The sequence below is a fragment of the Falco rusticolus genome, chromosome 8 (genome assembly GCF_015220075.1).
Source record: "Falco rusticolus isolate bFalRus1 chromosome 8, bFalRus1.pri, whole genome shotgun sequence".
Classification (NCBI taxonomy): Eukaryota; Metazoa; Chordata; class Aves; order Falconiformes; family Falconidae; genus Falco; species Falco rusticolus.
In genome coordinates, this window is record NC_051194.1 from 16,549,162 (window position 1) to 16,573,000 (window position 23,839).

General features: G+C 37.5%; 1 protein-coding gene across 3 annotated transcripts in view; it reads left to right on the top strand.

Moving 5' to 3' along the window:
* TENM2 (teneurin transmembrane protein 2) overlaps window positions 1-23,839 on the top strand; it is a 698,113-nt gene that overhangs the window by 594,082 nt on the left and 80,192 nt on the right. For 2 of the 3 annotated variants that reach the window (XM_037398907.1, XM_037398909.1), the window contains exons 13-15: window positions 12,915-13,109; window positions 18,699-18,899; window positions 20,411-20,623. In XM_037398907.1, the coding sequence (XP_037254804.1) occupies window positions 12,915-13,109; window positions 18,699-18,899; window positions 20,411-20,623 (609 nt within the window). The remainder of the gene's footprint in view (window positions 1-12,914; window positions 13,110-18,698; window positions 18,900-20,410; window positions 20,624-23,839) is intronic. The other variant, XM_037398910.1, reaches the window with a different exon arrangement.

The following is a 23,839-nucleotide window of genomic DNA, read 5'->3' on the forward strand; positions in this document are numbered from 1 at the left end:
CATCATTTCTGGTCTGCAGCTTTTTGTATCAGTCCTCGTGAACTCATTTGGAGGTTAGAGATAAAATCAGGGCTCTGAGGAGTGTGGACTCCAGAATTCTACAACAGATATCTTTTTAAATTTGTGTTACAATACCCGTTATTTAGTGTCCTAACATTTCATTACGCTTTAAAAAATATGTACCTGTCCCTGTAGTACATTGCAGGTTAAATGTGAGGATTAGCAGATGTTTGGAAGGGAAATGCTATTAGTAACAGAATGGTGATGTAAGGGTTCTGAGATTACTCCCTAGCCTGCACCAGGCTAGAACTGATCCTTCATATCCTTTTCATTCTTTGTAAGGGAATATTTACAAAATTGCAATAGGACACAGGAGCTACTTTTAGCATTGTAAATATTTCAGGAAACAGACTTTAAAAATATGGATTTCAACAAAAAAAAAACCAAACAACTAACTTCTCATTATTCTTAAAGCTTTTATGGCTTCTGCTGATTCCAGCACTGAATTCAAAGTTATAAAGAATTTATCTACAGAAGAGCTTGTCCTGAGTAATTTCAAGTGGGGATGCTCCTGTTGTTTAGAAGCATGTCCATCCTCTGTATATTACAATCGTGCCTTTACAGGGCAGCAAAAATGCCTTAACATTTTTTTAAGATATTTATTTAATGTTGTTAAATATACCAAATACTTACATCTAGTATAGCAATTTAATTACCATTTGTTTTGTATATTAAAATGCCAGTAAACGTACAGCCAGATTTGTGCCTGTGCATTGCATTGCCCTTTCATATGTTTCTAAATGCACATTGCAGCATATGAACTTGAAATTCTGTATGACTTCTTTTCCCAAAGAGCATGCAGGATAGTGGTGCAGCTGAAAAGATAGACTTATTTCTGTAGGAGAGAATTTCAAAGACACAGCTAAAAGGATTAAGAAAAAGATGGGGAATACTGAGGAATTCAGTAATGAAGGAAGAAGGAAATAACTTGAGAAAAGTTGTTAATGCCACTGCTGGACAAAACATGATAGGTGAAATAAATGGGCATGTAAGTCATTATGAGTCTCTGCTTTCAGTGAGCACTAGCACATCTTTATCTGATGACTCATTACCCAACCTGCCAACACCAAGACCAAGGACAGAGCCAGAGGCAGTACTGTAGCTAAGGCCTATCAGCTGGAACCAAGTTTTATTGGCTTAGTATGATAAGGAAGTTTGCTTTGCTTATGTCCAAGATGGAAAGCATATGGAAACACAGTAAAATCTTATTAATGGGTTTTTCTTCAACAGCATTATAGTAATATTTTCATACTTATTAAAAGCTGGGTATATTCATTTGATCTCTCACAGCTGCTTTCAAAGCCTGCTGTATTATCAGTTACTTCACTTTATCTTTCTTCCCCTCTTATACATGTGCAGCAACAGCACATCCATTTGCACAAATATTTTCTGTTTCAATGGGATTCCAATAAACAGAATATTTCAAAAGGTTCCCAGTGCAGCAAGGCGGTGGACGTGCATACAAATACATGCAGGACGCAAAGCATTGTGCAGCTGAGTTTCTGGCAAGCTAAAAATTTTTCTTCTAATCTTATAATACTTCCATTGGTGGCTAAGAATCTCTTTGCTCTAGCTATACTCTGCTGAGCAGAATTGTGCTTACTGTGATGTATGCTTTGTAATTTGTTTTTGTGTTTAATTGGTTAGCTTATTTAATTGTGTTGCAATCTATGTTTTGTTTCTGGATTGCATTGTCTCCATGGACTTGTACTGGTATTTGTTTATTTCATTAAGTTCAAAGAGTTTGTCTTTGCAGTTGTGTTGGGATCATCTTGGAGTCCTTGCGATGATGGTAAATGTCATTGAAGCAACTGTGATTAAGTAGTATTGTAAATCATGTTATAGAAATACAGCTGTTAAGAGATCCTTAGACATTTGCCATCCCTGAATAACAGAAACAGCCCTGAGTCACAGTTTCAGATTTCAGCATGCATGACTTTTTTCATATCTATATTATATCTAGATTTGAATCTGTAATTTAGATCTTTTCCTATATTTAGACCCTATTTGGGTGAGATTAAATTCAGGTAGCTATCATGGCCCTTCCCTTTCTCAGGCAAACAAAAAAGATTCTAATTTGAACATAGAAAAAATGTTTAAATATCTGCAGCTAATGTGGAAATGTGCAATTAAACACATTATGATTAAAACCTTTTCTGGTAAATTCAAAAAGACAAACAGCAGTAACTAAAATGAGACCAGAGTAGTCTGGGTTTTAAATACCCTGAATGCTGCAGCCTGTGGGCGCAATCCTACACCTTCTGCACTGCTGTTTAGCCAGAGCTAAACCATTACCAGAGAAGTAATAGTTTTTACACCGTTCACTTGGAATGGTGTAAAATCTTACCAAAAATATTTGAAGAAATATTTCACTTTTTCATTCATTTCTTTTTCTGGGTGCATAAATTACTTTATGCTGTTAGTACTTCTCTGTTATGAATCGTAACACATATGTTTGGAAGATAATGCTCGTATTTGGTGTTTGTCCATAGTGCTGCTTTTTGTGAGCTTGAAGCATTATCTCTTTGATTCCTCACTGGCTCTTTCCACTGAGATAGCTACTGAAACCTCTGAAATGGTTTAGTTTTCCCTTTCTCCTCAGTTTTTCTAGTGATGAAGTTATCAAGACATACAAATGAAGATCTACATGCTTTTCTCTATGACATGTTGATTTTAACATCTGTTTATTTCCATCTGTTGGTAGAAAGTAAAATCTATGTCTGCATGTTCTAGTAGTTGTATCAGCTTCACTGCTTGTTTCTAATGCAGGATTTTCACGGCTCTGATTCTGTTACTAGTTCCCACAGAAAAATAGTTCTGGTTTGCAAAGCAGTGTTTTCAGGACATTTATATCCACCATCAACATTTTCCTCTAGTGCCATGTATCATGCAGAGAGTTGAAAGAAATTCTTCCTTTTATTTTTTTTTCTTTTTTTCTTTCTTTTCAAAGGCACAAAATATATGACAAAGTGATCACTCACATTCTCCTGTGGTAAACCAGAATCAGTGCCGGGTAACTTCCATTTCCCTGGATGCACTGATATATATGAAAAAAAATTGAACTATGCTGCTCTTTAATGACATAGTAGATAGGGAGGGCCCTAACTGGATTGGCTGCCTGTCAACCTTCCATTCTGCAAATCATCTTAGTGTACTGCATGGAGAACTGCAATCTTTCTCGTAATACAGGTAGTAATAGTCACAGAGCTTCTGCAGTAGTGGAGGGGGAGCAAACAGGCTGACAAAGTGCTGAATCCAGAATGTACTGACAAGAGAAAGTCCTCAAGACATTTGAACCCTGGCACAGCTAGTTGATTTTTCAAGTGTCTAGCTGAACTCAAACATCCTCTTTTCTGTCTGTCCCCAATTTGTAGTTTGTTTTATAGCGCTTGAAAATATTTTTTCTATTCAGCTGTGGCTTTTCCAGTGAGACAGTATGGTGGCCTTTTTCTCTCCCCCTCAGGACTCCAGTATCTTTGGAGAACATCTTTGTTGATGGTTATGTAGATAACCTAAGCTCATCTTCGTGCTAGTAGTAATGGGACTTCACCCCTTTCAATCCACTACTAAATTAGTTCAAATGTATCTGACATTTGCTTAATTTTTATTCTTACAGACTGCATTGTCATTGTTATTAAAAATATTATAGGGGTCTATTCATGAAACAAAATTTTCTTGTACCAAGTGACCAACCCCAAAGAGTTAATCTTAAAAATTTGCTGTGGTTTTGGAAACTGCTGCGAGATAGTGTAGGAAAACATATTCATATTTCTTATATTTGTGTAATAGTTGTAAGCAAAGCAATTATCTAATGGAAATAGGCACTTTGCAGAATGGTGGAAGACGGAACAGCAAGTGTTGTCTTTTTGACAGATAAGGTCACTCTGAAGGCTATGAGAAAAACTATGACCTTTCTGATAAATTTTGGCCAAAGCAAAAGTTTGCTGAGTGTTCAAAAGAATGTAAATATTCATTGTGCAATTAATGCTTCTCAGTCACTTCTATAAAAATCCTGCCATTTTTTTTTGTAGAACAGCTTAAATACTTATTGATTGAGAACTTCTCTAACTCCCAAAATGGAGGCAACCCCCTAGCTCTACAGGTATTTTAAATGAATTGAATTAATCATATCCTTAAAAGTCTCTAGTGATCTTCGTTAACTTTCCTGGGTTTAATTAAAACATCTGTGCGCTTTTAATTTATCGATTCATCCAACTTATATGTCATGTTTTTAACACACCCCAGCATGCTCTGCATCATTTTTAACCCGATTTCCACTTAACTAAAGCAATTAAATTCACCCCGGATTAATTAAAGCATCCATACTTTAGTGCTTAAGTCAGCGTGTGCTGCTTTCCCCAAATGGTTTCTGAATGTCAGAGATTTGACACACCTGATGGGTTTTTTGTCCTTCTGGAAATTCTTCTGTGAATCTCTTTCTTGCTTACTAATGTGCAGTTTGACAGAGCTAGACAAGGGAGCTTGGCAAGGCTCCGGTTGGGGCAACCGAAGTAAGGATTGCAGGGCATGACTACTATGAAGGGCTGTACATTTCATCTTAATACTGACCTGGTGCCTGCAACCACAGAGCAACACTACTGTTAAATCATTTAAATTATTTGTGTGGTCTGTAGTCAAAGTAAACAGTTCATGAAGTAACACATAAAGCATATAATGTTAGTAACACTTAATCATAGTTGTTCATTCTTCTGCTTCTGGGTGAATTTCTCTAAGGTGACTTCTGCTTGGAAAAGCACAAGGTCTTAGAGCAACCTAAAAGATGTTCTAGATCTTCCTAATTGTCACTCTTCTTAAAAACATTTCAGCCTGATGGAAGTTAGTGATCTCAGAAGAGCAGGCAATCTAGTCAAACACCATTTTTCCTGGCCACGCAAATATCATGTCCGTCAGGGATAAAGAACAGATGAGAGAAAATGGTCCTGGATTCATTCAATCTCCCATTCCAGAATGATTTTCTTGCTAAGTTGTCTAGAGGTGGGGCAGCTTCTTGCCAGGAAAGTAGCATAAAAATAGCATAAACTAGTAAAAGTGAAACAGCGTAAACTGTGGAGTGCTCTTAGAAGTTATTTCAGATTTCCATATCCATAAATCCACTCCAATTAAAGCTAATAGGCATGCAGACAAGTAGTGAAATGTGTGCCCAACTGATTAAAAGAGGTTTAAACATAAAATATTAAGGAAAGTGTTGTCAAACAAAATGGTTCTATTTTTTAAGAGTACTCATATATTTACTGTCTCCTAATTTTTAGAAATACCTTAAAGAAAAACATTTGGTATAACAAGGGATGTATTTGTTATGTCACGGTACTGTTTTATTTAAAGTAATGTTACTGTAAAGTCTGTAGCCCACATTTTGATTCAGGTTGTCAGAAATTAACGACTTAAATAACTGGGCAGATTTTCTAAAATTCAAATGTTTGCAATTCCTTTGGGTTTAGTAGTATTGTGGATTTTAAGCCATTTAGAAATTAAGATTGTTTATATCCAGATAGGTATAACTTCACTTTAGAAGGTTGACTGTAGGCAAGGACCTCGTTGTAGCTTTTGGAGTGAATCTAAAGTTATTCAGGACTTTGGCAAACAATTGTAGTACAATTCAGCTCTAACATCAGTAAAATACACCTTCACCTGCTTACATGTTAATCTAATTTGTCTATCGAAGGGAAAGTAGCATTTGTAGATTAAATGCTACATATGTGTCACCAAGATAAAGGCCAAAAAAAGAAAAAACACTAGTACAATGTGATCCTATACATATTTTTGAGATATTTGGAACCAGGCAGTTGTTGATTACATTGGGTTTGGATCTTTCCTATATTTCTCCTCCAGTTTGGAGCAGACCTGGAATTCATTTATTGGTTTCAGATTAGACTGTCATAAACAGTAATCCATCTTCTTTATATACTGGCAAAATCATGCATAATCTCTCAGCAGTAGCAGCTTAATCTCTGCTCAAAGTCCAAGTGTGAGCTATTACAGAGTCTAAATTAATTATCCCCTAGAGGAGCTGCACCCAGGAGGTTCACTGGTGAGGTTCATTGGTAAGAAGTTTGACCTATATCTGTCTTCAGTACAGTTCCCGGTGGTCAGTGAAACAAAGAACTTGATTTCTATTATGCTAGTGTGTATTTCACTTTTTTTGTATAACTAGGAATTTGTACAACTCTGTCCAAACAGCATATCAAAACTGCCCAGTCTGTAGGCTCAGATGGTTTTTGAGAGACAGCTATAGAATGTTAATATGGTTGTACTAAAGACTTGAGAAACATTTGCTCTGTTTCATATACATAATGACTTCCCCCAAATTTAGGGACACTGGGCTGACTTGCACTACTAAGTACAGAGAAGAATTGTTTGAGCAAAACCAGACGCAAAAAATCTGGAAATTATTCTTGATGAGAAGACTCAAACCATGCCCACATATTTGAAAGTAGAACCAAGTTTTTGCCCGACCCCAAGCAAACTTTGTGTAAACCTCCACAAGTGCTATGCATGCCAGCATTAGTGCATACCCTCCCCTGCTGGATCATACTAGTTACACTAGATCAACCGGATGTACATGACCACATGTACAGAACAGGTGATCGTTATGCAGTTTTGTAAGTGCATATGCTGGCAGGCACTTTTCTTTTAATCTGTGTTCTTTAGCAAAAGTTTCAGGACTGAAACTCAATTCCTCCTCCTAAAGAGGAACATCTACACATGAAAATAGTATTTATTTCTCTTAGGTCTGACAAAGTTCTGTACAGTTCATTAAGAGCTGAATATATCTTGTGTGCGGGAGTATAAACAGTGTATCTTCGGAATGTTTTTTTCTGAATGTGTTTGTATAGAGGTTATATTACATAAGTGAAGCTGTAATGGCTCAGACGAAAATTCCATTTTACCCAGGATTTCAGCTCTGATGGTGGCATACAGCAAGTAGTTGAGGAAGAGAAAATTGTACCTGTCTTTGCTTCTGCAGTAAATGCTTTTGGATAACTTGTTTAGGACTTCCTACAGTAGATGATGTCTCCTTGTGTTTAGTAGCTTTTGTGGAATTACATTCCACAAATCTGTCTAATTATGTTTTCAGTCAGGGAAAGTTCTTCCATGAGTTTTAACTTTTCAGATAATCTTGTTAAAATTGGTTGATGGAACAGCAGTACTTAGGGTGATGTAAGGGCACTTTAGATGGTGTCCAAGTGCTCTGTTACTGCAGCCTAAAACTTGCACTTCAACACTCAGTCCTAATTTTCCTTACTGCTTACATTGTGAATAGGCAGTCAAGCTCATCTTTTATGCACGCCAACTTGTTGTAAGAAGGATCTGATTTATATGCAAGATCGGGGTTTACAGGCATTATGGATACAACCATTCTGGTACTTACTGAAAGATAGTGTACCCCAACAGGCTTGATGCAATTTTGTCCACCCAGAGCAGTGACTCCCCTCACCAACTAGCCATGAGCATCTCACCACAAAATTCTGTGGGACATACGTTGAAAAGTTTTGACTTGCAGTGGGGTGATTCCTGACAGCTTATCTGAGCTCTGAATAAGCCTGTAGCTGGCACAAAGGAAGCTAACCTTCTTATGCCCCATTTGCAAAGTTACGTTTAGATGTAAATCTGAACTGCCTGCAAAGTAAGACCAATATAAGGTCATTGCTTGTGACCTGGTCCAGGACAGGGAAGTATTGCAGATGCAAGTTCAAAAACCTGTCAAGTCTGCATATTTTTGTGCCCAGAAACTCAAATAACTTTCAAGAGAAGTATACCAATTTGTCTATTTTATGAGGAGGAACTGAAAAAAAGTCTGCAGTAGAGAACTGACAGCCTAGATCCTAGTGGTACAGGACTCTCTCTGCACCAGGGTAATGTTTGCTCTACAGCAAGAGGAACCAAGCCAGAACTCTGCCTTCAAATCCTGTTTGGAACTTCAAGTAGCAGGGGAAGGCCTCTCAACCAAGCAGCTGTGTAACTAAACCAAGTTCTGCAACAGCCTCCAAGAGTTTGACTCCTCAGATATCCTTTACTGGTTTCTTGTCATGCTCTAGAAGAACACCTCTGGTGAGTATGTAACATGTGAATACCATAAGGGCGGGTAAAAGGAGTGTGTACACAGACTGCAGCTGGGATGCTTGTGGGTTAAGTGTCACTGGAAAAAATGGTGGCTTTTGATGCCAGACCATTTGGGCATTATCCGTTACCATCTCCCCTCCTAGTCCATGCGTAACAGGCTGTTATCAAACCACCTTTCCTCATGCATCAGGGAATATTAACATTACTCCAAAACACCTATCCAAAGATATCCTTTAGAGAGAGGACTTTTAGAAGGATGTTTCTCTGGTCTTTCCTGCTTAACTCATGGTCTTAAATGTGTGCAGACTACAGGACCCAAAGGTCTGTAGTATCCATTGATCAGCTGAGACCCATGTTAAGAACTTAGTCTGGTTTTGTTTGACTAACAGCAAAGGGCAGAATCACATCATCAAAACCACATTTAGGATTAAATATTAAAATTAAATATTACATTAAAAATTAAATAAGTGTTGTGCTTATTCAGATTTACTCAGAAGCTTAACTTTTGTTAAGCACCTTTGTGTTTAACTTACTTGAGCGTTGCCATAACTACTCCTGAAGACCTCTATCCACTTTTTGACAGTGCTGGTGTGTAGTATGCGGTTGTCTTTATGCAACCTGTCTGTCCACAGAAATGTGATGGGCCTTGATTGTTTCATTACATAAACCAGCCTTCCTTCACACTCCTTCAGCAGGCTTTGACCAGTCAGTCCTGTCCTGGAATAGGGGCCACCCACTTCACATAGGGAAAATAACCAGTCCAAGATGAGAACTAAAAATGACTCTTGAGTTGTTTGCCCATTAATTGAAGCCACCTGGATGTAAAATTGGAGTGGACTGGTTTGGGTCTCACACTGCAGCAATATGGTAATTGTAGCAGACCTCTTTTTAGACTGCCTGCTTCTGTTTTCTGTGGAAGAGCAACTTGATTCTGTCTCTGTTCCTCACTTGGGACAGCCTATAAACCCGTAGCAGAAACATTAATGGAGAGCTGATTATTTACAGCAATGACAAGCCAGCTTCTTACAACCTACATTTGCTTGCATTCTTGCTTACATATTTCTCCTGCAGTCTTACTGACATGACAGTCTTGCAAAGGCCAAAATCTGACCGAGAACCTCTGTCATTTTTCGTATTCTCAGGGTGATGTTCCCGTTACATAGTTTGTAGAATAACCCCAGCAGAGGGTTGTAGATTAAACTTTGTGGCTTTACGTTGCAAGTGTCTTAATCTTAACTATATTCATTTCATCCCTAAGGTTAAATGACAGATTGTCTCATTTGTCCAAAGTCAGTTTGGTGTCACTAACATCTTGGCGATGTGTACTGCGGGGCAGACCACTGAAGGCAGATTACTGTTCAACTTACGTACAAGCTTCACAAGGACTGAATAGATCTATGAACCATAGCAAGACCTCTGACCTGGTAGAAATATGAAGAGAGGAATGAAAAGCTGTGGCATGGCTTTCAGGTTTAATTAGATTCCTGAAGCACCATAGCAGAGTACAGGAGAACTAAAAAACTGTGGGAGCTCTTTAGCCCAAGACCCAGCACCATCTAGTAATCTTTCTTCTGCTGTGCCAGTCTCTGGTGTCCCAGAAGTTAAACCCAGCAAATTCAGATCAAAAGTGGGAGCTAAGAATGGCCTTCCCATAGACCAGTTCCAAATAGCAGATGTACACCTCTTTTAGCTGGACCACAATTGCCCATTCCTTAATAAGACTTCGGGGCAAGGCGAGGAAAGAAGCTCCCTTACAGCAGGTGGCTCCAATAGCTGTACCTGGCTAGGTCTAGAGTGGTTGCTTGGGGTTTTTTGGTTTTGGGGTTTTTTTTGTTTATTTTATTAATGGATTTATTTCTGCTCAGTCCCTCTTGCAGGGGACTGTGCTGTTAACATAGAGTTAGTGCCTTCATTTGAGTTTTGACTCCAGAGGAGAGGTTTGCGGAACAGTCGTCCTTTCAGGTGTTGAGTGCCACGTTGACCTGTAAAACAACAAAACAGAAAAAAGCTATTCCTCACTTGTATTCAGCTTGCAAGTCAACTTTTAACTTTTTGTCTTTATAACTACTTGAACAAATGTGGTTTGAAGAAACTGTCTACTGCCTACTTGATTCATTTAGCTTTCCTGGGACCTTTTCCTTCTATGCAGCTTTATCACAGCATGATGAGGAGATTGATGGGCAAAAGCAAGCCATATGCTAGTGTGTCCCAGTGCAGCTGGAGAATCCACACTGAGCAACTGTTAATAATGATAATACTGAGTCTCTGCAATGGGTTGGAAGCATGTAGAGAATTTGCATCTAACAGTATTGCTTCCTTCTGTGGTGGACTTGAACAAAGGGACTGCAGGCTTAACCACCACATACAGGTGCCTTGTTCTTGAGAGATACTTTTGTGTTGAGGTCCAGATAAAGGGATAGTGTCTCTACAACTTGTCAGGGTGTGGAAGGTGACACCAAGAAACTTGCCACTCATGATTATTCTAGATCTTCAGGACAAGCTGTCTTCTGATCACAGACTTCCAGAACCTCTACACCATGGCAAGTAAAGAGAGCAGGACTGAAGTGACTACCTTTCTTACAGTAATTTGGGAAAATTTCTCAATCTCAGCCCAAACAGGACTTTTGAAATGGAGAGTTATGGACAAAGGAATTGTTTGTGCCCCCACGTCTTCGTAGCTGGGGAGCAGAAGTGTTCCTAATTTGACCCCTTTCTTTATGGCTCACCTTTATGACTTGCAGTAGCAGCAGTTAGCATAATTAGACAGTGAAGAGCAGTGTGTGCTGAGCAACTACGATAGACTCCATGATGTAATGTGTGCAGGCAGGAGTAAGAGTCAAGTATGGCACTCAAGCTGCTGCTAGATCAGTGTGTTGTATATCATGGAAGGGTGTTTGATGGTGACGTGCAAAGGGATGTAAAATAGGCTGTCCTAGAGTGCAGTATGGACATCATGGATATTTGTCTGTATTGTAATTCAGTCCAGCTGGTTTAGTAAACTGAATTCCGAAACCAGCTGCAAAAGGCAAGATCAATAGAACTTTTAGCATAAACTTTTTCACTGAACTCAGTAAAGCATTTGTGAACATGTCATATCTGAAATCAGAAAGTTGCTACTGGAAATTATATTTTATTCAGATTTGTATTAATTTTTGGAGTGAGGAAGAAAAATAGTGAGAGAGAATGCCAGGAATTAGGTAAAATTAAGTCCTGTTTCTACCAAAAGATGGACAATATGGCCCTAAGACAGAGGAGGGGTATCAAGAAACCCCTGAACTTCAGCGTACTGGTTTTGTTATTATTCTACTGTAGAAGGAATAGTCTACAAAAGATTATGCACATGAAATGTGGCCCATCAACCTGTAGTCTTAATTGAAATAATTCTCAGCACTCTAAATTTTAGCTCAGGTTACAAATCTGAATTAATTTTTTCTGATCAACTTTTTCCCATTTCAAATAACAAAACTCTTGAAAAAAATCTATCCTGAAATGTGTTTTTGCAGCAGATCAATGGAACAGCTAAGATTAATAAGGGTTACAGGACTGAACAGTGGAGAAGTTGTATAACTGGAAAATTACACATTTCTTTGTAGGAAATCAATTACTTGGGTTCTTCTTGATCATTCAGGTTAAAGGCATAATAGAAGCAAGAAGACATTAGGACCTTTCAATGATCAATAGTAGCTTTTGAGTATATTTTTGGCACTGTAAAACTAGGTGTTAGTTTCTAATTACTTTGAAGGGTGAAAAGACAGGGAAATACTTTTCTGTCTTCATTAAACTGCATCAGAGGGAAGAGCACAAAAGTGTACTTTTTCTCAAAGATCCACTTCATTACTTCCATTTTCTGTTATTCCTTATTTTTTCCATTTCTCTGGCTGGTGACCACACATTCAGTCTTCAGCAGGCATATAAATTCAGATTGCCGTGTTCACATGGGAGAAGTGGGCATATAGGAGTGTGAATATGCCTTAGCATAACGTTTATGTGCAACTGGCTTTTAATAAACCACTTGTTTCTTTCCATTGCTCTGCATATGTACAACATCTGATTCCTGGCATTCAAGACCTGCTGACTACCTGTATTATTCATAGGCTTCATTTAATTTGCATAAATTAATATTTGCTCAGTATGTGTCTTACCCCCTTAATAATACAAGAGGGTGGGTTAAGGGTTAATGGTGCTTTCTTGCCAATACACACAGGGGTAAAGCAGTCACTCTGGGATTTGGGAAAACAAGGTTCAGCAGGATTATTGGTGGCAAAGTGCATTTGTTGTAGATGAAGGCTTGTGTTAGATTCCTGTGTTCAAGATTATTACACTGAAAAAACCAAATCAAAAGGTCTAAAAATTTTTGGGGACATTACAATAAAAAGGTATTATGGAAGAAGAAAGATGCTATATAATAAAATGTTCTGGGGACTGAATGTTTTGTGTTCTGCTATCTATGAAACTTAGATGTTACCTAGTGGAACAAAGCAGAGTAATGTTGGACTCAAATCTGTTCACATTACTTCATTAGTTACCCCAAACACCATCAATAGTCTATAAAGAATAGTAATTGTATTCTCAGAATGCCCAAAATGTATGCTTTATTAAATAGTAATCAAATGCTTTCTTTGGGAAATTAAGAACTGAACAACTACAAATTAGCTTAGATTTTTTTTCCCCCAATAAATTAACTTATAAGTATTTGGTAGTGGAACTTTTGTGCACTTACATGAATACAGGTATAACTCTGTATGCCATTTTTCTTTCGTTCAATTTTCCAGCTGCCTGCCCAGTTCTGTGCAGTGGCAATGGTCAGTACTCTAAAGGCACCTGCTTATGCTACAGTGGCTGGAAAGGTCCAGAATGTGATGTACCCATCAGCCAGTGTATCGATCCCTCATGTGGAGGTCATGGTTCCTGCATCGAAGGGAACTGTGTCTGTTCTGTTGGCTATAAAGGAGAAAACTGTGAGGAAGGTAGGACATTTTCTTTCTATGTTGTGAGTTTGTTTTCTAGGTTTTGGAGTTATTTAATGGGTAGAAAAAAAAGGAAAGAACAGAATAAAAATTTGAATGTAGAACTACTGTAGCAGATTATTGTAGAAGAGGGTAAAAATGTAGTCCATCACAATTTTACTGATCTATCAAAGTTCAGACAAAACTTCTGGCCTTACGTATACATTGTTTTGCAGTATTAAGAATGCCTGCCACATGCAAACCTGAATAATTCCTTTGTTGAAGAATGATGATAAATCTTTTCATATGGATTATATTGAACAATTTAGATGTGAAATGCAGAGGAAAAAGGAGCAGCGGTAGACAAAATTGTGTAGCTGCAGCTCCACACAAAGCAAACTTATCAGTCAGTATGAAGACAAAGTTGATGAAACAAATTTGAAAGACTTAGGTATCCATGTTACTAACAGATTTAATGTAGGGGAAATTACTCCTGTCAGCTGCAATCATATGGGATTAAAGAAAGGTAGATGGCGCAGACAAACAATAACTGTCCTTTAAGTACAGAAAAGTTCTTTGTCTTGAAAGCGTCCAATTCCTTGTGTACGTAGAATGAGCAAATCTTAACAAAACAACCCAAGCAAAATGTGGTCATAGATCAAGTTTGATACTGGTTTTATTCACAGCGTTTTCTGTTAGAATGCACAACATAAATTGGACTGGTATTCTTTTTTAAATATGTTAGTATGATTTTAAAAGGGCATTTAAGTCCCCAGACAATTGCTAAATAGACAGTTCAGCACATCCTCCGAGCAGTAACAGTTCAAGCTGCTTTATGATGACATTCCAGAACTGTTTAATCCTCCAGAAGGAGGAGCGGTTTCAGGGCTAAAGTGATAGGACCAGAGCTGCATGGTTTTAGGGCTAAAGAGGCCCTCTGGAGTATTCTGAGTGGGATGCAGAGCTGTCCACCACAGGTATTGATTTTTATCTTACCCTACAGTAAACAGCTGTTTCTCTCATTAGAAGACAAAGGAAGGCAAACTGCAGGGATCTAAACCACTAAAGGTTTGAATCTTTGAGTGTGGACTGCAGTCACTGCTTTTTGGACAAGGTCTTGCATTAGTCTGAGTGAACTTACTTTGCTAAAAGTAAAAGAAAAAAAGCAAAGATTCCCCACTAGTGGGACTGGCAACACTGCAACTTTGTTCAATTCATTCCTGTCATCTCCTTCCAGGAAAGCTTCACAACACTGGTCATTAAAGCTCTAATCCAGAACCCAATTAAGTCAGTAGAGTTTTCCCACTGTTTTTAATGGGTTACATTGTAAGCTGTATCTGGAAAATGCTGTAATGTCCTTTTTGTCCTGAGTGTATGACAATAGGAAATATTTTAAAATTATCTGAAATGCCTTCTTGTAGTTAGCATTCTCATCAAAATCAAAGGTGGAAAAGACTGTCTTTAGCACGCTGTAAAGTATCCAGTCTATCCCCCAGGAATGCAGAAGCTCTATTTCTGGTACTAAAGTGCAACTGTTTGTTTAGTCTAATATAAGCTGTATAAACTTCATCATGTTTTGTACTGCGTATAAACGCTCGTATTATTAGAGAGACAATGGTAGATGGCCTAAAATGATCTTTCTTTCATTTGATTCTGTAAGTCTTACCTTGTAAGCTGTTCCTCCCTCACCTTGATTGTAGTTTCCAGCTACTTGCATGGAATTCTCTCTTCTCTCAGTTGTCTAGAATGGTTGTGATATATCTGGATTAGACATCTTGAATCTCCTAAAGATGAGTTTATGAAATGGGTGAAACAAACGCATCACCAGCTGAGGTGATGTGAAAGGATATATATTATTTAATCTACACTGTGTTTGAAAGGATACATTTTTTTCTTAAAAAAGATTAATGGATTACAAAGGCAGGAGATACTGACTGCAAACGTGGAAGAGGATAATAACATGACAAGAAAGGTCAAAAACATTTTGCATGCATCATTTTGCAATAAATAAGACAATAAATTAATTTGCAAATAAATAAAAAGCAACCATCTTGTTTCTACTCTAAAATTCCATTTCTTCAGTACATATTTCTGACATTAATTTGAGAGCTATAGGAAAAAGGGTATAATATGAAGCAGTGTTTCTTTAGTTGCAGGTAATCTGATCTTATTTACGGTTTTTGCATGAATTAACATTCTACCATTCTAATGGTAGAATGAAACAAATAAATATTTCTGTATTTATGTATAATCGATGAAATCTCCTCTATTGATTTGATCTTCCAAAAGGAATGGTGAAGGTTGATTCATTTGCTATTTTCCAACTAGGATATTGAATTAGAGCAAGTGGGTCAGCATTTTTTTCTTCCCGTTAGCTATTTATGTCTGATATTCATCATGGTCATATTGTTCAAACAATTTACCTGAAATGAAAGTGGCACCAAAATCAATATTTGTGATGCACAATTTTTGCAGCATAAACGCTGTTGTTCTATTAACAAATTTGCACACAAGATGAAGTGGCATGTTTGTCAGGCTTCATTCAATCTAGTTTGGGGGGAGACAAGTGAAATTGCCAAATTAGGTTAAGTTAAGGGTGGTTTTCATGTCATTTTCATGGTCGAGTAATTTTTCAATGACATTTAACTTCGTAAGTGTAATTCATGGCTCTTTGGGGGCTTTATGGTACATATTGTTCAGAAAACTCCTTGACCTCCTTTTTTGTCCTTAAGGATATAAATTGCTTTCAGTACCTTTTTTGTCAAATCTACAGAGGACCCAATACTAAATGAGCTCTAATGATCTGAGCTGCCAAGGGGCTACAAGTTCTAACATACTTACTTGCTAAGGCGCATTCTCCTTTGTTTAAATACCAAAGAAGCTTCATTTATAAATCCTTATTAAATACCATTGTAAACCCTTCTAAGGACTTGGGGCCAGAACCTTTGCAGCATTAAGTCGTTGTAGTTCTATTGCAGGTAATCATGTTATGCTAATTTTAGCAGCTGAGGATCTGGCCCAAGATGATAACTCTAAGAGCATGTATTAAAATAGAACGAGATTTGAGTTCAAAGTAAAAACTCTCTTCAATTTAAACTGTGAAACCTATTACTTTAGCCATATGATAGAACAAAACAGCTATAAAGTATATTTGTCTAGAACAAAGGACAAAGGTGGTTAGTGTGTTATTCTACACAACAAGGGAGATTGGGGGCTTAGGGCTATTGATAGGCTTATTCAGTGGAAATAAGTCTCGGCTGCATGAATAATGTAATTCAGGAGAGAGGAAAGACAGTTAAGTTAAGCAGCACAAGGTGGTGTTTTTCATCTGGTCCACATTGTTTTCATTTGAGAAGGAAAATGATACATTTCTGACATTGAAAGTACATTAGGACTCATCAATATCTCCTTATGTTAGCTGTCCTGCCTCATACAATGTGATACCATTTTAAAATTTCCATTAAAATATCATCATCTAGAAAATCATAATAAACTGAATTTAGGAGAAAAAAGTAACATTCATCCTACAAGTATATTGATATAAATGTTTGTATTCTATATTTCTTTATTCAATCAGATTGTTTTATCACAGCTCTGTGTATATCGGGTTCAACAAAAATAGTACGAAAGACACATTCTAAACTTTGGACAGATTCTCATTTTGTTAAACATCAAGGAGGAGTAATAGTCCAGGACTAGAATTCTGGATAATTTTACAACAATTTATGATTTTTATCGATTTTTTATCGAATCTTACCTGAGCTAATCACAAAACAATCTTGGTTTACCTATAAATATGAAATTGCATTATAATATTTTCATGTCCAATTAACTAAGCATCAGATCTTAAGAAAAAAAAATAAATAAAACCAAACAAACAAAAAAAAAGCCACACCAAAAAAACCAAAGAAAAAATACAACCAGTGTCGTCATTAAAATGAAAATCTTATGAGGAATTTTACAGTAATTTATTTCTGTACTACTGTAATCTGAATTAAAATCAAAACTATTCTGATAACTCATGTTATTGCATCTCTAAATGTGCCTGCCTCAATCCTCTGTGTTGTATCTAATCTATATACTTACTTTAACTGTTCTGCAACGGCATAAAATAATTTGACAAGACTCTATGTTTATAGAAAAGTTGAGATTTGAAAGATCAAGTATTGTTCACATAAGGTAGAGTGAAAATGTCTCTGCCTTAATTTAGAAGGATCAATTTGGAAAAGATGAGAGATAAATCACTTTCATTATAAACTCAGATCTTCCTGGAGCTGCAAGAGAGAATGCCAATCATTCTTGGTCCTTCTGTTGTGAGCTAATATATACCAGTCATGAGATGAATTCATTTTATTTAGGACATGAATTTGACCTTGGCCCTCAATTCCACAGCAAAAGACGGTTGGTAGCGCCTCTATATTGGTATTTGCGGTACAGCATAGTATACTTACACAAATTCATGATATAAGATAACAATTTGAAAAACCATAATGTTACTGTTAAAGTTTATTTGAAAGACAGCTCAAAACATTCCTTTATTTATCAGGACTGAAAAAGCAACTAAAATTTCATTGGATGATTTTTCCATCATAATTGTTTTCATTTTCTTATATGGTTGTTTCTGAATTGAGAAAAGATTAAATCCATCTCTATACCTGCTTTTCTTTATTTCTTTAAGAGAAATTATCTGCTGCTTAGGATATGGGTTGAAGTAACTAGGACTCTCAATTTCACAGCTCAGCTACTAATGGACTACGAATCAAATATTCAGAAGTGTCTGAATAATTTAGGAGTCTAAATAAAAGCCACTGATACTTTGACTTCTAGGTACTTAAAGTGGCTATCACAATGTTACTCTCACAATGCTCTAACATTTCAATAGTGATAATAACAGTATTGATGAAGATACTCCAGAGAAAAATATCCTTTCAAAAGTGCAGTTTATTCATTATTTTGTTATTTAAATACGATGCTTCAGTCCTTGGAACCTGAATGTGTTTCAGAAGAAATGTACCTGGCTGAAGGCTTACCTGTGGAACACTTATTATATATACTTTGGTGTTATTGTAGTTGGGCCTGTAGCGATTGGACAAGGGACAATGGTTTCAGACTAAAAGAGGTTAGATGTTAGGAAGAAATTCTTTGCTGTGAGGACAGCGAGGCGCTGGCCCAGGCTGCCCAGAGCAGCTGTGGGTGCCCCATCCCTGGGATGCTCAAGGCCAGGCTGGACGGGACTGGGAGCAACCTGCCCTGGTGGAGGGTGTCCCTGCCCAGGGCAGGGGGGTGGAACCGATGATCTTTAAGGTCCCTTCCAACCCAAACCGTTCCGTGATTCTATCATTTTTAAGTCTGTGCTGCTTCACTACAGCATTCCTGCAGTAAGCTTTCATGTTCAATCACACCCTGTTTCATTTGGAGCTAGCAGAAAACACAGCTTACTTCGCACTTTCTCATTCTCAGACCAGGTGTTAATATAACTTGAAGAACTACATCAATTTGCCTTATTTATCACAGTAATACAAACTTTGCAGAGCGTGCATCTACATGTTTTCTGAACATCACATTGTGTGAACTGACCTTTCTCTGCCTTGTTTTTCTTTTCTTTTGTAGTTGATTGCTTAGACCCAACGTGCTCCAACCACGGAGTCTGTGTGAATGGAGAATGTCTCTGCAGCCCAGGCTGGGGTGGAATAAATTGTGAGCTTCCCAGAGCCCAGTGTCCAGACCAGTGTAGTGGGCATGGTACCTACCTGTCTGACACAGGTCTTTGCAGCTGTGATCCCAACTGGATGGGTCCTGACTGCTCCGTTGGTAAGAAACATATTTTTTCTTGACTTTGCAGTTGTGTTCCTGTTTTGTTAAAATATTAATATCTGTGGCAAGCTTGAAATGCAGATGGTTCAGTTGGGAAGAAGTGTGTATATATCTTGAATACTGGGTTTTGTGACATTCTTAATTTGGGACTGACAGCTGGGAAGCAAAGGGAATTGTGGGTTAGGAGTTTGTATTTTATTCTAATACAAATACCTTCATTTGGACTGAAACAGTTACTTAAGTGCTTCACATCAGTTTCCCAACTGTAAAAGAAAACTTCTGTTATTTATAAATGTGTTTATAACATTTGAGGAATGGAAAACACTACAGCAAAGTGCACTTGTGGGGTTGACTTTACTGCGCATCAAAATGCTACTCCTTTATGAAAAGCATCACAAACCAGAAAAATCTCTTTGCAAATAAAGGGTATTATTCACTTTTCAGCTGTACATAGAATATTTTTCAAAAATAATTTTAGAGCAAGAAACATTAAAAGCAGGCACAAAAGTGTAGGCTAAAAAAATTAATTCTCTCCAAAGCTACAGTTGTAAAACTTGATTATTCTAACAGAAGGAGCTAAAGAGGGAAAAAAAACCAACCAAAAAAACCCCAAAAAACCAACCAACCAACTTTTTTGACAAGACAGCAAATGTTCTATTTGTGGTAAAAAATACTGGAATTTTGCATCTATATTGTGAGATGGAGCTGTAGACTATAAACAAGCTTCTAAAAATAATATTTATAGTTTTCACACTTATTCAGTTATTTCTTTAGATTAATGCCTTAAAATACCCCATCAGCGTAATGAATATTGAGATGTGTTTTTTCTGCTTCGTGCATCAGCAGCCAGAAAAATGAATGAATGGGAGCTTCACTGTCAATTTCTTTGATAATGCATAAGGCAAAAGACCCCTCTGCTGTTCCACAACTTCAGCTGGCAGAGAGCAGCAGAAGAGTTTTTTGGGTGAGACACCAGATAACTGACCCAGTTAGTAATAGGTATCCAAAAATCTCTCCCTTGAAAGTGTCTTTTACCCATCACTTCTAGAGTCTAAGTGACCCTGAATTGTCACCATTCTCTGCTGAATGAGTTTTAGGTGAGTTTGAGTCTCGTTCTTAGGAAAACAGTGTCTGGATCAAAATCACCAGAGGTCCAGGTTTGAGTAAAACAGAGTTCCCTGCTCCCCTTCCTCACTGCTGGCAAGTGTTGAGGAAACTACCTCTGAAAATAGTTTGCATCTGACTAGAGGATGCAGTTCTCCGGCAGCCTGTCCAGCATATAGTAGCTGATTTTATTTAAACAACTTTTTAATATTATTCAGTTTGTTTTTAACCACAAGGTAAATGCCGTTTTGACCTGACTATAAGCCGGCCAGCTTTTGACACACTACAGTTTTCAGCAAAAGCGTACCTGTCCTATCACTTTTCCCTTCATGACTAGGGTGCTGCTTCTGCCCCATCGTTGCTGCCACGAGCTCGCTATAATCTTTATTCTTTTCTTCTCCTAGAAGTGTGCTCTGTAGACTGTGGCACCCACGGGGTGTGCATTGGCGGAGCGTGTCGCTGTGAAGAAGGGTGGACGGGAGTGGCGTGTGACCAGCGTGTGTGTCATCCCCGTTGCACGGAGCACGGAACTTGTAAAGATGGGAAGTGTGAATGCAGAGAGGGCTGGAATGGGGAGCACTGCACCATTGGTAGGCAAACGACAGGCACCGAAACAGGCACATATTGCTTTCTTTTCATAAATCGTAGAAACATAGTTACTGTTGTGTATTGTAATAGGCTGTTCCTTTAAGGACCCTAGTGCTATCAAATACTGTCGCAGACACAAAATGTGTTGGGTGAAATGCAGATGAGCCCTTGGAATCATTTTAAATCAGCAACAAACTGATTTGTAGAGGAAAAAAAAAAAAGCCGACAACAAATTCCACAACAAATGAACATTAGTAAGTAAAGATGTAACAAATGGTCCATCACGGTATCATCTGAGCCAAGATTTTCAAACTTAACTAAACATTCCTTTGTGTGAATGGCATCTTTTTTAATTTCCTGGTCTGATGCATCAGTACTCTCCTGCTATTATACATCACATCTGAAACACATCACCACCATCACCACACAGAGCAGGGGTCAAGTTGTGGAGGAATAAGTGTTCCTGGTGTTACAGAAATAGCTCTCTAGCATTCTCCTGTGTTGTGCAGTGACAGTGGGCATGGTGTTTGCATATAGACAATCCCAGCATGGGAGGGCCCTGTCGGTACTGCAGCATGCTGCTGTACCCTTTCCTAATAGCGTGCTGCTTAGTACAGCATTGGCATCATGCAGAGTGCCGTGACTAACACGATTGCATCTCAGCTGTGATGTGTCAGCCTGGGAAGTTCAAAAAGGTTATACTTACACAAAGCAATGATGTTCTATCCTCTCAATTACCCGGCTTGAAAATTTATTCTGAAGAGGAATTAATTGTTCCTAAATGAAGTTCTTTATTTTGTCTCTACAAGCAGTCAGGTAGTGTCTTTGGATTATTTTGTAAAGTTACTGAAAACAAAGGAGAAAAGTATTATTTTCCCTATCCTGTAATCAAAAATTGGAAATTCTAAGTGATCACATCTCTTCTGAGAAGTCTAGTAAGATTCTCCGGAACGACGAGTATCCAACTGCTGAGACAATGTAAGATTCTGGCAAGTGTGCTTTCCTCCAAAGAATTTTTGGAGGACTGTGAGGTATACCTTGAAAGAAACTTAGTGAGTCCAAATCCAAGGTCATATTGTTTTAATTATCTTAACGTTGTAAATCTAACGAAGAAAAGGAGTAGGTCAATTGAGATTTTCATGGCAATCAGGGACCCTAATGGGACAGTCCTATTACAAGTGAATTGTTATTTCTTTACTTAAAAGTATGGTGAGATTCTTGCATCCCTCAAGCTGTTTTTCTTTTTCATTCCCCTCTCAATTTCTCCCTGGATATACAAACCATCTCCGATACACACATGAGTTGGAAACTAAAAGTATACTCTTATTGGAGAGAAGAAAAAAAAAAGACAAATAGATACGTATTTTGGGGGCATATCCTTTGATGTTGTGGTGCTGCATGCTTCCACCACACTATGCTAATACAATATAAATCAAAGCTTTTATGACTGAACACTTTGTGACCAGCATAGGTGCAGAGTGTTTTTTCACAATTGCTTTCTGACTTCCATCATATCAACATATCTCTGCTAGATTAATCCAGGCATTTTGTTTTCCTATTAAGTACTTCCCAGATCTTTACAAAATGCCTAGTATATAAATTTTTCTTGCATTAAATTGTGGAATAATTGCTTATTTTAAAAGCCGCTGGTTTGTGCAAAATCTGTTTTGCTGTATAATCTTTTAGTAATATGCCTATGTTTAGAGGTAATTTGTGTATTTGAAGTCTTCATTACTGTGCATACAAAAAAATGCCTTGTATTGACATCTTAAAAGAATTCTGAAAATTACCAGCTGAACTAGTGAACTCTGAAGTGAGATTTTTACTCTAATTTTCAGAGCTGTGAAATAAATATTTTCCCTATTATTGATGTATATAATCAATTCTTCTTTTCAGAGGAAGGGTGATACTGCTAAAGAAGTTAAAATATGCATAAGCTTTTTTTTGTTTGGTATGTATTAGAAAGATTTCCTTGAAACTTAATGCAGGCCTGCCTGTGGCAAAGATGAGACTAGGGCAAAAAATTTAGGTTTACCCTTCTAGTTATATTAAATTTGTGCAGTCTTAAGTTGCGTGTTGTATGTAGACAGATATATATATATGATAGGCCTGTCTAAGTAAAAATTTTCATATGCTCATATCATGAGGTGGGATTGTGAGGCCATTTAAAAAAACACAAAGCAGTTCGAAGGGACAGCTCAGCTTGATCCCAGTGGTTCATGTTACGTGGGGCTGAAACAGAGAGAAAGTTTGGAGGGTAAGGATGGTAAAAGTAATTTTTGCCAGTATTTGTGCAAAAAATGCCAGACGTTCCAACTGCAAAATTTGTCCTTAAACTGACACTTTTGAACAAGGATGAGTTGCTCAAGGTGTTTTAATGTTAGTGTGAAGAACTCAAGTGTACTTAAATTTTACAGAAACTCATTTTAATTTAAAGTACTCCTTTATGGTTTTGCTTTCTACTGAAAGGTTGACAGACCATTTAATGTCAGAATTACTAGCTTAGTGTCCACCTACAAAGATAATATTTGGGAATGCAAATTTGATGTATTCCAACTGAGATTTTTAAATTGTTTTAAAATTATTTTTTTATTTCAAAGCTATTGTTTTAGTTCTATTTGGAAGGTACCTGGCAAACTGCACAGTGTTTATCCAAAGGCAAAGCCAGGCCAGAGCAGAGTAAAATTGCATATGAGAGGTTGAATCCCTCACTTCCCTGTACATAGTTTGAATATTTGAATACCCACATTAAGTGGTTCAAGAGCAATGAATGGCCAAGCTTACCTCACAAGATATTTGAGAAATACTCTGTATGGACTTCAAGCAGAAAAATGTGAATCCCACAGGAGGGTTTGTTTACTTTGAATTTCCATTTATAGCTACACCTAGTCTGAAATCTCATGAAGTCAATAGAAAAACTTGATTTGATTCGAGTGACTTTAGGCAAGCCCACTTAGAACTAATCAATCTAATTTGTGAGAAGCCAGGTTTCTGTATACAAACCAAAATAAGATTTCTTTTGTTTGTGTTTCATTACCAGTTTCACGTGCTATATTCACATGGCAGTGGAAAAGAAACCATTATAGCAACCTGTAGGTATCCAAGTTAATTCAGGATATTTTATTCTATTTAATATCAAATTAGGCCTTTATATGTAGTTGACAGAGTGCACACTCTTTGGCATTTCAATGCTGAGTATCTAAGCTCACAAAATTTAACAAAAATGCAGTTTCTTTCTGCAGTCT